This window comes from Chionomys nivalis, chromosome 21 (assembly GCF_950005125.1).
Source record: "Chionomys nivalis chromosome 21, mChiNiv1.1, whole genome shotgun sequence".
NCBI classification, from domain to species: domain Eukaryota; kingdom Metazoa; phylum Chordata; class Mammalia; order Rodentia; family Cricetidae; genus Chionomys; species Chionomys nivalis.
The window spans coordinates 46,628,654-46,642,407 of NC_080106.1; the positions used below are offsets into that span (position 1 = coordinate 46,628,654).

Here is a 13,754-nt window from a genome sequence, read left to right on the forward strand (position 1 = left end):
AGTGTGTCTGCTTGCTGAGTAGCCTGCTCCCCAGTGTCTCTGAATCCTCACAGACTAGCAAGGCCACATTATTAACCCAGTGGGGCAGGGGGGAGGGCTCTTGGTTTGGCTGATCTACTATTGGGTCATAGGTCATAGACATAGAAGGTTCTAGAGGTATTTTGGAGCAGGAAGGGAATAACCATTACGGGAAGCCAATGGTCAGGCTTTGGGGATCCAGAGGACCTAGGTGGTGAGAGACAGAGACCCATATTCCGGTAATGTTTGATGAAGAAAATCCATCCAGAGCATTTTGCAACTTCTTCAAGACCTTCTGCGGTATGGTTAAGCTTTCTGTTTTCTTTGTCTCTTCCTTTACTCATTTTGAAAAAAAAAATCCAGTGTTTTTTTGTTTTGTTTTGTTTTAACCGTCTGAGCAGAGCAAAACCCTGGGTAGCTGAGAGTCTTCCAGATCAGCCAGTGACCACATCGAGGAGTGCTGGGTGGGCAAACGCTGGTCACATCCTGCTCTTTCCTGCTCCAGGATGCAGCAGCCAGAGAAGTCATGCAGAGGGGGAAGGCTGGGCTCAGAAGGCTCTGGTCCCAGCCACAGACGACAGACTATAGACGCCATCTTCCCTTTTATGTTTAGATGGCAGTAAGGAGCGGCTTTGGCTGAGGACTACAGACGTATACCTGCTTGTCTGTCTCCTAGGGCATCGAAGGGTGTGGCTGGCCTTGTGTTACTGGTGGCTCTTCCGTAGGTGCCATCTTTTGGCATTCCACTCTGCTTCATGCCCACCTTGGCAGCCAGAGCCTGGGCTTCTTCCAAAATGGACACGCCTACAGCATCAGCTTCACCACTCTGGCTTGGCCTGACTCCTGTGTGGCTAGAGTCAGTTTCATCTTGGTTTACTAAATATTTAGAGTACTGTGTTCCAGTCCCTTCTCTGGATGGTGCAGATGTAAGTTTTCACTGGCTACTTGGAGGTGTGGTTTGAAAGCTGATTTGCTAGGATAGCCGAGGGTTGCTTAAGGTCCTCCCCCTTCCTTGAGGGAGGAGTTATTTTAGATCAGGGAGCAAAGATGTAAGAAATAGCATGATATCATGAATTTGAGGAAGTGGGGAGTAGTTTAATGAGGCAGGGAAGGAAAAGGAGAGTGCATCTAGAGAAGGCCTTGCAGACTGTGTGAAGGGGAGGACAGCCCTCCTTACATCAGAAAACAGCCTCCAAAACTCTTGAAATCCTAATTTCCTCATGTACTGCTGCTGTAGAATTGAGCCCAAGCTTGTGGGAGTTGGTTCTCTCCTTGCCCACTGTGGGTCCAGGGTATCTAACTTCATCTGGTCTTTGGAGTACCAGAGCCCTAAATCAATCAGTTCACAAAAGGTGTTGATTTCCCACCCGAGTGGATGACATAGCAGAGAATTCAGATCTTCCCACAGTCAGAAACCAGCCAAGGAGGTGGCTGGGGCATCTCATCCTGGCACCACTGTCTCAGCCAGTCCACATGAAATACTACTTATGTTTGTATCACGGAGGTGATCAGGAGTGGCTGGGTTGGAGGGTTTGGGTACTTTCTCAACTCTGACTTGTGAGTTACACTTGTTTCTGTAAGTGCTGGGCGGCTCACTTGCTATCTGGTGTAAGGTTAGGAAAAGAGTCTGAAAATGACGAGGAAGGAGGAACTCTGGCGGAAAGCCCTAACTGCTTTCTTTGAAAAAGCTCGATCTATCTGGAGCATAAAATGCAGCTTGCGCTCACAGATTTCTGGGAAATCTGTACACATGTGTGTGAGGACGCCAGCGCACCCCGTTGTTCTGACCACAACCCACGTGTATCCCCTTTAGTTTTCTCTGTGTGTAGAACTTTCCTGGAATTGCCCGTAGTTGAGTTCTAGGGAGATGCCAAAAATAATGTCGCTGTAGTTTATAGCTGTCATTTGTAATATTTTATGTGGCTGAATCTTTTTATTCCTTATCGTCTCCCCCAGGACAGCACAGGACGCCATATGCCTCTGTCTCTGTCAAAAAGCAGAGGTTTCCCTGGCCTGTGATTGTTGCCTGTGTTCGTGCCACAGAAGAGCTGGGGTTCAGTGCCATCTTTTATTGATAGGACTAGCAAAGGAGAAATCTAATGAAATTATCAAAGCTCTGAATTAATTATGAAGCGGCGTAAGAAAGCCAAGCTCTCTGGAGCCGGCGACCTCATTACCCATGCACTCTCATTGTGTCCTCTTCTGGAGCAGAGCTCTTTCCGCTACAGCCTAGCCCTGCTTCGGACTTAAGTCAAACTTCCTAAACCGATGCCCTCTTTTCTACACTGCGGCCCGGAATGTTCCTAACGACTGACATTGCTCTGAACCTGCTGGGCATTTAAATAGGTTTTCTCAACATCTTTTGGCTTTTGCCTAGTTTTGTTTTTTTCTCCCCCTTGCCCCATTTTCTTTCATCAAATGTACAAGTTTTTTCCCCATTTTTGAGTAATGTGAAAAGCCGCCAGGACTCTGGCGTATAGCTTCATGGAACACAGGAACTGACTTAGCTGAGGGATGGATAGCCTCTGCTGTGTCCTCAAGGATGCTTTGGTAAGCAGAATCAATCTTTTCTTCTTTAATTTTGGGTACCGATGGCACATTTTCTTGCTTGTTTCTAACCAAGGAATGGCTAGCATGACAATAGTTTTCCTGGTCTCAACTGTCCTGCCCTTGGAGCTGAAGTGCAGGGCAACAGCTGTCACCTCGTGCTGGTAGTTCACAGGTAGGGACACATTATTATGTGTAGACCAACCTCTGGTGTTCCCAGGCAGCAAAATCAACAATAACCACGCTTTGATTTACTGTAGGGGATTGCTCTTTTGGGCCATACAGTTTTGAAGCCTCTCCTGGCGAGCCTTTTCCTGCTGCTTCTGAGCCCCATCATGGATGTGTTCCTAAGCTGCAGCCTTCTGTCTTGGTAAACTACAGGCCGCTGGTATTCGTGAGAGCAGTGATGACTTTACTCTGTAGGGTCAGTGCTGAGATTTGGAACGGTGGGGAAAGGGAGACCGATAATCTTTGCTTGTCCTGTTACTGTTTATTTTCAATGAGTTTCTCTCCCGTTTATTCTCTTCTTAGGCGGCTGCGATATTTAATTCAGCATTTGGGAGTTTTCTGGTGAGTACACGTGATTTAACTTTGCCTATTTTATTTTTTCTTAAGAGATTGTTTTGCACAAATGATTTAGTAAGAGCTGAACTTCTTTTACTCTTTGGAGAAATATAGAAGTTTTGGATCTCCGCACGTACCCTTAATTATACCCTGGGGAAAATAGTAAGTAAAAACATGTGAATATTCTCTTGCAATATATTTTGGATACTTAGGTTTAATAGTTCGTTAATGGATTCAAGGAATCAATTAAAATGCTATGTGCCTCCTTATAGAGGTTATGTCAATATATTGATCACTTAATGAGGTCTTTCAGATGATCATTATTTTGTGTCATGGGACAGAGGATTTTGAGAAGGAAGCATGACCCACTGGTCAGAAAGGGAATGCTAATTTATGGTTGACACGCCATTTATTTTCCACATTTTCTTGTCTGAGGAGCTACCACGTACAGTCGGGTATGTCTGAGAAATCTTTGTGGAACGCTAACAAAGAGAGTGACACGAGAATATAGTTCATGAATAGGTTGCAAGAAAATACAGTATTTTTAGAGATATTAATACATTATAAATAAAATGATTCAAACACAGTTCCACCACTGCAAGCAGAACCTCTGTAATTATGAGGCTCTTGCTTTAACGTTTAGATAATTATCCTTTTTTTAAAAAAATATTTATTTATTTATTATGGATTCAATATTCTGTTTGCATATATGCCTGCTAGAAGAGGACAGCAGACCTCATTACAGATGGTTGTGAGCCACCATGTGGTTGCTGGGAATCGAACTCTGGTCCTTTGGAAGAGCACACAATGCTCTTAACTGCTGAGCCATCTCTCCAGCCCTAGATAATTATCTTAAGTTAGATTATCATAATACTTGATTTGTGTTATAAAAGAATGGAGATAGAAACAGTTTCCTATACTTAATAATTATGCTTATACTTTCAAATTTGCTAAATTCAGGAAAATAAGTATTTGCTTTAGGTGCAGATCTCACAGACCTGTAATGTAGTGACTTACACATGGCTGGAATAAAATCAGTGGAATATAAACTGGCTTATGAATCTAGGTGGAACATCTACTATGTGTGCTTAGGATATTCTGTGTGTCACTTGTGTCTGCACTGTATGCATAGTTCAAGCTTTAAAAGACGTTGCTAACCCAGTGTTAATTCCCAAAATGCTACATGGTTTTTGAAGTCGTTGTCTTCTAGATGATATTGATTCTGTGAAACACAGTGCTGAAATATGTCCACTTTTACAGATACTGTGCTTTGGGTTTTGTTACTGTTGTTGTTTGTATTTTGATATCATATTTTTATTGGATTTAGAAAAAGTCTATTTAGAAAGAAGCTCTTGATCAGGCATAGTAGCTACTTCTATAAGCTTAGCTCTGGGGAGGCTGAGGCAGTAGGATTGCCACAAGTTTAAGGACACCTTCAGCCACATGAGACTCAAATTCAAACAGAGAGAGAGACAGGTAGAGATAGAGGCAGACAGACACAGAATGCGCGCGCGCGCACACAGAGACTGATTTTTAAGACTACTTAGTTTAGACTTGCTAATATCTCATTAAGCTGCTATTTTCATTTCTTTCTCTACGTTGTCACAATTGATTAACAGAATAGTATGTGTAAAATACAAATTATCTGGAAGCCAGTTTTGGTGAGGTTTGAAATCATACACATCCACTATGGCGCATGGCTTCATAACTTGGGTTGTTCACTCGTGAAAATGCCCATGATAATTGAGAAGATGCAATGGGGAAATTGTGGAAGTGGCTGAAGCAAAACCCTCTGGCCCTTCACCAAAGAGAGTGCTTGCTCCGGGTACTTTGAGCTTTTCATTGCCCCCCCCCCCCAATGTCCCTTGGGCAGTTTCCTTTTAGGCTTAGATGCGTGCTCAGTGCTCAGGTCTAGCAAGGGAGAGCTTACACAGAACTTTTCTGCTTTTTCCTTCATCTCCTTCCCCTCTAAGTTGCGTGTTTTTACCCCTTTGTCTTCTGTCCTTCCTTCCCTCACCTTTTTTCTTTTTTAAAAAAAACCTTAATGCATCTAATGGGTCAGAGTGTTTATGGAAATCTGGCCACACACACATAGTTAATTTTCAAGTAACCCTGGAGAATACAAAGGAATATAAGGTCACTCCAGTAGCTTGTGGACAGGACAACTTAGAAAAGAAAGCAATGTCGCTAAGTGTGGTGTCTCTTGCCTTTAATCCCAGCACTCAGGAGGCAGAGGCAGGTGGATTTCTGTGAGTTTCAGGCCAGCCTGGTTTACAGAGTAAGTTCAAAGGACAGCCCGGGCTACATATAGATAGATACCCTGACTTGCGAAAAGTGGAGGGGTGCAATGTCAAAGTTAAGATACTAAAGCAAAGATGTTCCTGTCGCTACACTGTAGTCATCTGAGTGACACAGACAGCATGCACACAACTCTCTAAGGTCTGACCAAGGGCAGCTCCCGGTGACCTGAGCAGCAGAAGGTAAAGTGACAGAAATGTCTTTTCTCATTGTACATTTCCTTCCCTTTCTCTCCCTTTCCTTTGCCAACGGAGATTACTAGCAGGGGTTGACAATGAAAACTGTGGCTGCATGTGTTCTGTTCCAGTGAAATCACATATGATTCTGCCCCCTTCTTTAACATAATTGCAGTGAGGTTGATGAAATACATGTAGGTCTCACCTAAATATGATGCGATGACTTGGCCTCTCAGGAGACAGAACTCCTGTCTTTCTGCTCTGCCATCCACAGCATGTGGCTTCCTTCCCCAAGGTCGGCTCATGAGCCAAGGTAGCTGCTGTGGTTTCTTCCTTGTCTCTGTCTCTGTCCGTCTCTCTCCACACACACACAGTAGCATTGCTGGAATCCCAATACCATCCTTCCACTAATATCTTGTTGCAGAAATTTAGCCACAGTCACATCCAATCAGCGAAACGTGGCAGTTTGCCATGACTTCAGTCACTGAAACAAATGTCCAATACAGGGGCCCGTGTGTTGTATTTTCTGCCTATAAGGAATGTTCAAAAGTATGCACATGTAGAAAGAAAGAAGTTACATTAGTGGAATGATAGGAGAAGTTGGCCCTTGAGTTAGATTGCAAAAACTCGCTCTACAGAGGGGAAATTCGGAATTATAAATCATTCATATGGAATGGTGTTGCTAGTGTTAGGGGATTTTCTTTATGAAGGAATTTTGTGCTTACAGGTGGTAGTGGCCACCCAACCTGAAGCAGGGTGGGTTTGAATTCTCTCTGACTGAATATGAACTGAACCAGATACCTGCCCTGTAATGTACAGTGAACCAGTCATATCCTCTGTCTATGGAAACGTGTTGACAATGTATAGAAAATGCTTGTGTGAGGTGGTGGAAGCATCTAGGTGTTGGTCCAATCTTGATTTTAGTTGTTTTTGTATTGACTGTTGAAAATCACCAGATTAAGAAATTCTCTCTGCCAGGCGCTCTAAACTCTAAGAGTCAAGGAGCTGTTCTCTTGTTTTGAGTAATCATTCCTGTCTTTGTGCCTGTGTGTACATATCTCTGTGTGTGTGTGTGTGTGTGTGTGTGTGTGTGTGTGTGCGCGCGTGTGTCTGCACATGCACACATGCACACATGCATATGTTACAAGTGACCATTCCTTGTGTGTGTATGTGCTCATATGCATATGTGTATACAAAAAAGAAATCATCACTCATAACCAGAAAATATGTATGTTAGAATCTGTATATATTTAATATTATGTTCTCTAGTAGAGAACATGTATTATAATATTCTATATAAGCATTCTAGTATATATTATAATATGATATATTAATATTTATTTCAGGTTAATTCCAATTACCTGAAACCATTGAAAGACTTTTATTAGACGACATTTTGGAGAAAGACTTAAGGGTATTTTTGTTGATTTTTCAGGCATCTGGGTATAACGAATAAAATATGGTACATATTTATAGCTAGTTTAATAATGTCCTGGGTCTAATTAAAACAGTGATTTTAAGAACTAATTGTTATATAAAACTTTTTAAATGGAGCTATACTGGTAATAACTAATGATAGATGAATTCAATTTATATAAATTTCAGACCAAGAGATTGTTTTGAAATTGTGCCATAGAGGATTGCTTTAAGTTAAGAAGTTAATACCCCACTCCTCCGCTGCTCATTTTACCCGTTCAGCTTATTGTTATTGTGGACTGTAGTCTTGAGCCTTCCATCTCAGTGAGGATAGAATTCGAATAGAATTTGGTAGCTCTGTGTGCTCCGGCTAACTAAGATGATATCTAAATGCATATGTTTGTGTATCCCACATAATACATATGTCTATGTTTCCCATGTAATGCCTTTGCCTCTGCATCCCATGTAAAACCTACACATGCCAAGAGCAGTACCTTACATGTTACATTTTCATCAGAAGGAGGTGTGTTTATTTTACATTTTGAAAAATTCTTTTAAAGATTTACTCAATCTCCTTTTATGTGTGTGAGTATCTGACTGCATGTAGTGTGTGTGTGTGCCTAGTGCTTGCGGAGGCCAGAAGAGGTGTCAGCAAGGACAGAGAAGAATCTCACATGTTAATGAAGGCATATAATACTTCCTCTCTTCTCCCTTTCCCCCTTCTCCTCTAGCACCCAGTCTCTCCCTCTCCTTCCCTCTTCTTCTTCCTTTCATTGTCCTCCCTTTCCTCTCTCTCCTCCCTCTGCACAGGATCTGATCCAAACTCATGACCCTCTCGCCTAAGTTTAGGGTGTGTTTAGTTCATGGATATGGAGGAAGGAGGTTATTTTACTCAGTATTAACAATAATGTTGATTTTTCAAAAAAAAATCTTTATTTTATGTATGAATACTCTATCTGCATGTATACCTTTATGCCAGAAGAGGGCATCAGATCCCACTATAGGTGGTTGTGAGCTACCCCATGTGGTTGCTGGGAATTGAGCTCAGACCTCTGGAAGAGCAGCCAGTGTTCATTCATTCATTTATTTATTTATTTATTTATTTATTTATTTTAAAAAAATTTTTCCGCCCCCTCCCCGCCTCCCATTTTCCTCCCCCTCCTCCCGCCCCTCTCCCCCTCCCCCCACTCCTCTTCTCCTCCCTCTCCAGTCCCAGGAGCAGTCAGGGTTCCCTGCCCTGTGGAAAGTCCAAGGTCCTCCCCCCTCCATCCAGATCTAGGAAGGTGAACATCCAAACTGTCTAGGCTCCCACAAAGCCAGAACATGAAGTAGGATCAAAACCCCATGCCATTGTCCTTGGCCTCTCGTCAGCTCTCATTGTCCGCCATGTTCAGAGAGTCCGGTTTTATCCCATGCTTTTTCATTCACAGTCCAGCTGGCCTTGGTGAGCTCCCAATAGATCGGCCCTACTGTCTCAGTGGGTGGGTGCACCCCTTGTGGTCCTGACTTCGTTGTACATGTTCTCCCTCCTTCTGCTCCTCATTAGGACCTTGGGAGCTCAGTCCGGTGCTCCAGTGTGGGTCTCTGTCTCTATCTCCATCCATCGCTAGATGAAGGTTCTATGGTGATATGCAAGATATTCATCAGTATGGCTATAGGATAGGTTCATTTCAGGTTCCCTATCCTCAGGTGCCCAAGGAACTAACTGGGGACATTGCCCTGGGCATCTGGTAGCCACTCCAAGTTCAAGTCTCTTGCCAACCCATAGGTGGTTCCCTTAACTAAGATATGAGTTTCCCTGCTCCCCTATCCAACCAGTGTTCTTAACCACTGAGACAGCTCTCCCACCCCGAGGATGTTGCTTTTAACTAATCCAGATTATCTGGAATCTTGGTTTACCCTTCAAAGTTCAGGACTTGATTTTCATTGGTCTTCAGCACCAGAGCAACCAGGCACCTTCATTTTCATGGGGAGTTCAGTGCCATCCCACACAGCACCATTTCAAACTGATTGGTCTTTGCAGCAAGGAAGTCAGAAGCTCAGGACTTGGAGAGGCAGGCACCTGCCTCTACAACTTTCCCTGCAGAAGCTCTCCTTACAGAGCCAGCATCACCCTAAGGCTAGAATGCAGACAATTGATTGACTTTCCTTTCCTAAATACTGTTGAGTGGGGGTTGGGGAGTTAGCCTAGTCAGTACCCTGAGCCTTACAAGGGGAGGCTCAGCTGGTCCTCAGCACTCCTCTAAAACATCAGGGATTGTGCTCTGTGCTCACAGCCCCAGCCTGGGGAGTCAGACACAGGTGCAAGGGGCTTGCTGGCCACCCAGCCTCCTTCCCTTCTATTTGAGTTCCAGTCCAGGGAGAGCCCTATCTCAACAAATAGTGTGGAGTCCAGCTTACACAAGTAGCAACAATGACCGAACAATACTGTTGATTCATTTAATAAGGTAACACAAAAGGCAAACCACAACTCTCACCTAAAGGGAATAAAATAGTATTTTGAGGCCAAATATGAGTGACCGTGGATCCCATATTTCCACAGATTGCATATTTCAACAAGGGTCTAGTTTTGTGAAGCTTTTTATAGAAATAGAACAAAAGAACAGAGAATGTCATATAAAGCCACCTCTTAAACACTAGGTGGGCGGGGTAAAGCAAATGGGATTCTCTGCCTTAGGCCTTGGATGCGATTTGATATCATCTTAGCATTTTTGTGGGAGCCAGGTTTCTGCACATTCCAAAGGCTTTACCTAATTAATTGTCTCAAAGATAGTAGCTCACTCACAAGGAGGGCAATAAAGGACTATTAAGAGGGCTAAAGGTGGCCCAAGATAATTTGGCTTTGGAGGAGTGACATTCCAGGATAGCAGTCCTAGGTGTTCTAATCAGCAGACACCCACGAGAGGCTGAGGCTTCTTCGCAGGAATTTTTCACATGAGATAGAAAATTGTCTGGAATGTGTCAGAGCCCTTAAGTTCACGGCTTCTGTCTAGTTATGAAGCCAAAGCAAACATAAATCAATATGTGGAAAAATAACTAAAAAGATTGAGGGGCTGGAGAGATGGCTCAGCAGTTAAGAGCGTTGACTGCTCTTCCACAGGACCCAGATTCAATTCCCAGCACTCACATGGCAGCTCACAACTGTCTGTAACTCCAGTTCCAGTGGATCCGACTCCCTCACAAAGACGTGCCGATCAAACACCAATACATATTTTTTAAAAATAATAATAAAAAAAGATTAAAGAAGCAGGATGGCAGGGGCCATCCTCAGTGCAGTCTCCCGCATTCAGGATCCATTATGGGTCTTGCCATGTCAGCATGCTGTTTGTTAAATCAGATCCCCTTTTAAAATTTGAATTTATCTCAAGCTCAAACTTCACCGCAACACTATAAATAAAAAACTATCTTGTTATGACTAAGGTAGCAGATATGAAATCACTGGAGAAAAAGCTGCTATAACTTTGAAGCTAAACTCTGCAGCCTTCATAGGGAGGTGGGGGCGGTCACCCTCCTGCCCTTCTCCAAAAGATAAAATTGGCACCAGCACCAAACGAATTTGCCTGTTTGAGTTAGCTTCCCCCGCAGTCCTCTGTATGAGTTAGCTTCCCCTGTGGTCCCTGTGTCCGAGGAAGCTCCTAGATAACACTGTTTTCTGGGTTTCTCAATCATCAAGGATCCTAGCAATGGAGGCTGTGCCTGTCTCTATCCCAGACTCTTTTCTGTGAGTGCTTGTGTAATACTAGACAAGTGTGTCAAAGTGCCATAGGCTAGAACTCAAAAGAAGGAGGAAGGACCCTCTCACATGTGAATCTGAATTCATTTTAAAGACAAACTTTTATCTGAATTAATCAGTGTAAATAAAAATGCTCTTGTTATTTAATAAAAATGTGTGCAGAATGTCTATCGAGTCCATTTTAGCAGCATAATGCTCTGCATGGCCTGATGGGACTGGTGCAGCAAGTAAGTGCATTAGTCACAGCAGCCATTTTTCTTGCAGATTTGTGACGTGGATTTAATTATAGGGATGACCAGCAACTTACAAATCTAATTTTGGTGGAGGTTGAGGCAATTTTTTTTTTATTTTAATAATGATGGATTTTTTTAGAGCAATGATTTCATTACTATTTAAAGAAATCTACTAGTGTAGAACTAGCAATTGACTGCAGTTATTTTATTACCCTTTAACAAATGCTGTGTGCTTTCATTTTCATTTTTATTAATTTTTAAAATGTCATCATTTCCAAACTGGGAAAGTATTTGCCCAAAACCTTTTTGGGCAAAAATAAATAAATATACATCATTCTGGATGTTTATAAAGAGCCTCCTTTGAAACATGACCCTCACAGTTGGTTAAAACCAAGATTGAGTTTCCTTAATTAGAGTGCAAGTGACTAGAGAACTGCATGGCGCTGTGGCCTTCAGTCCAGCTGCCCAGTGACTTCTGGTACTTGTGGTCACACGGTTCTCATCTTCTTGCATCTCTTTCTCCAAAACAAGCGTTTACCAAGATCAGTCTATTTTTCCATTGTAAACACCTTTCATTGACTCTGTTTTGTTATTGTTGGCAGAAACAAAATTAGTGTTTTCAGGTCACATTTACAGACATATCTTCAGACATTAATATTTGCTTATGTTGGGTGTTCATTCTGAGTTCTGACAAAAGTGCCCCTGTATCTGGTGCCACAGTCTAGGGTAAGGCGATTTCTGTTTGACCACAGATTCGGTTTGTTTTCAGTCCTTCTCCCAGCTTTAGTCCAACTGCCATGGATCCCTCCTGTCTTTTCCAGGGGTCCTGTGAATGCCATGGCCTCAGGCTGAGCCTGACAACTTTGCATGTGTGACCCTTGTCTTGTTACTGCCTGCATTACCAACCTTCTCATTGCTAAGTCATATTGTATTGCTTATAGAGTGGTTGTTGATGACCTTTGGGTTGTGGGGTACTTTGGGTATGGAATGACTTTCACGGGGCTGTGTGTTAAGGACTTGGTCACTAGGGTGCTATGTTGGGAGGTGCTGTGGATCCTAGAAGGAACATTATGGGGATCCCTAGGGCACTGGGGACTGTGGAACCTCTGCTCTGCTACCCCCTCCCCACCACTGCCATACAGCATCTCAGCAGAGACCAAAAAGTGGTTGTACCTTATCAAAGGTACACCAGCTAAGGGAAACCTTTCCCTCGCTCATGGAATAGTCTCGGGCATCTTCTTGTGCTGGTAGAAGGCTGACAGCCCATTCCTTGTGTTTGTTGCTTATGGCTAAAGCTGCTGTGCTTGTGTAGAGACCTCACGTAGACATACTTTCCCACATCTAGAAAGAACTTGGGGGCAGAGTTGCAGGGTCATGAGGTGAAGATGTTTTGAGTTCGAAGCAGCGTCCCAACCGTTCACTGTGTTAGATCTGCAGAGGAATATATAGGAAGTCCACTTGTCCCTGGCTTGCCAGGTCTTGGTGTTAGCATTTTTTTATTTCAGTCATTTTTGTAGGCATGTAATAGATGTCATCGTGACTTTGATTTGCCTTTTCCTTCCTGCTAATGATTATGGACATATTCTGTGTGTGTGTGTGTTTTTTTTTTTTTCATCTGCACATCTTTTTTGAATTTTACTGTTCAAATTTCTTGCCTATTTTAAAAGATTGAATCACCTGTTTCTTTATACTGGTTGTGGGTCTTTATTTTGAACACAAATAATTTATCAGATTTTACAGGTGGTTCCCCTTTATGCACTGCACACATGTGTGTGTGCAAACACACACACACACACGTTTTTTGTTTTTTTATTAACTGACTTGCAAGGGAAAATTATTAGATCAAACTTATCTATATTTTGTCTTTTATTCTCATGCTTTTTGTTTTCTTAGTTCTTGTTTTACCTAAAGGCACAAATATTTTTCTCTTCTGTTTTCTTCTGCCATTTGGTTTTGACTTTTTCACTTAGGTCTATGGTCTATTTGGAGTTCATGTTTATAGATGTATTGCAGCTAGGATTTGTTACTTTGCTTATGGTTGTAAAAGTTATTATTGTTTATATCTGTCCATATCCTGCTTTTCCCTGGTAGATTTTCTCCACCGCCTTTGCACATAAAGTTCTTCCTGTCGTGCAGTGGTGGCGCACGCCTTTAATCCCAGCACTCAGGAGGCAGAGACAGGCGGATCTCTGTGAGTTCGGGACCAGCCTGGTCTACAAGAGCTAGTTCCAGGACAGGCTCCAAAGCTATAGAGAAACCCTATCTCGAAAAATCAAAAAGAAACAAAAAATTCTTCCCTTCAAACATCTGATGTATATTCACACATGTTTTCTTTTAGTTTATAGTCAAAACTGATATCTAATCATTGATAGTCATCTGGGGGTTCAATGGATGCAGACAATGTTTGACAACCCTTCATCTACTCACAACAACATGATTAAGGAAGTCAAGCCACAGCAGGAAGACTTTCCATCTAATTTTTTTTTTATTTTAAGAAAGGGTCCCATTGTAAAGCCCATGTAGGTCTTGAACTTGGGGTCGCCTGACTCATTTTTGTGTATCCTGGGATTACAGGCATACATCACTTGTTTTCTCCCTATTTAAAGCTGAGGTTCTCAGCCTGTGAGTTGTCACCCCTTTGGGGGTTGGGGTTGAACGACCTTTTCACGGGGGTCATATGCCAGATGTTTACATTATGATTTATAACAGTAGCAAAATTGCAGTTATGAAGTAGTAATGAAAATAATTGTATGGTTGGGGTCACCACAA

At 42.6% G+C, this 13,754-nt stretch overlaps 1 protein-coding gene across 6 annotated transcripts in view; it reads left to right on the forward strand.

Annotated features, from left to right (window-relative positions):
* Positions 1-13,754, forward strand: part of Slc10a7 (solute carrier family 10 member 7) — a 286,449-nt gene that overhangs the window by 79,356 nt on the left and 193,339 nt on the right. For 5 of the 6 annotated variants that reach the window (XM_057754300.1, XM_057754295.1, XM_057754301.1 and 2 more), the window contains exon 5: positions 3,097-3,135. The exons of the other annotated variant lie outside the window; for it this stretch is intronic. In XM_057754300.1, the coding sequence (XP_057610283.1) occupies positions 3,097-3,135 (39 nt within the window). The remainder of the gene's footprint in view (positions 1-3,096; positions 3,136-13,754) is intronic. 6 annotated transcript variants of the gene reach the window in all.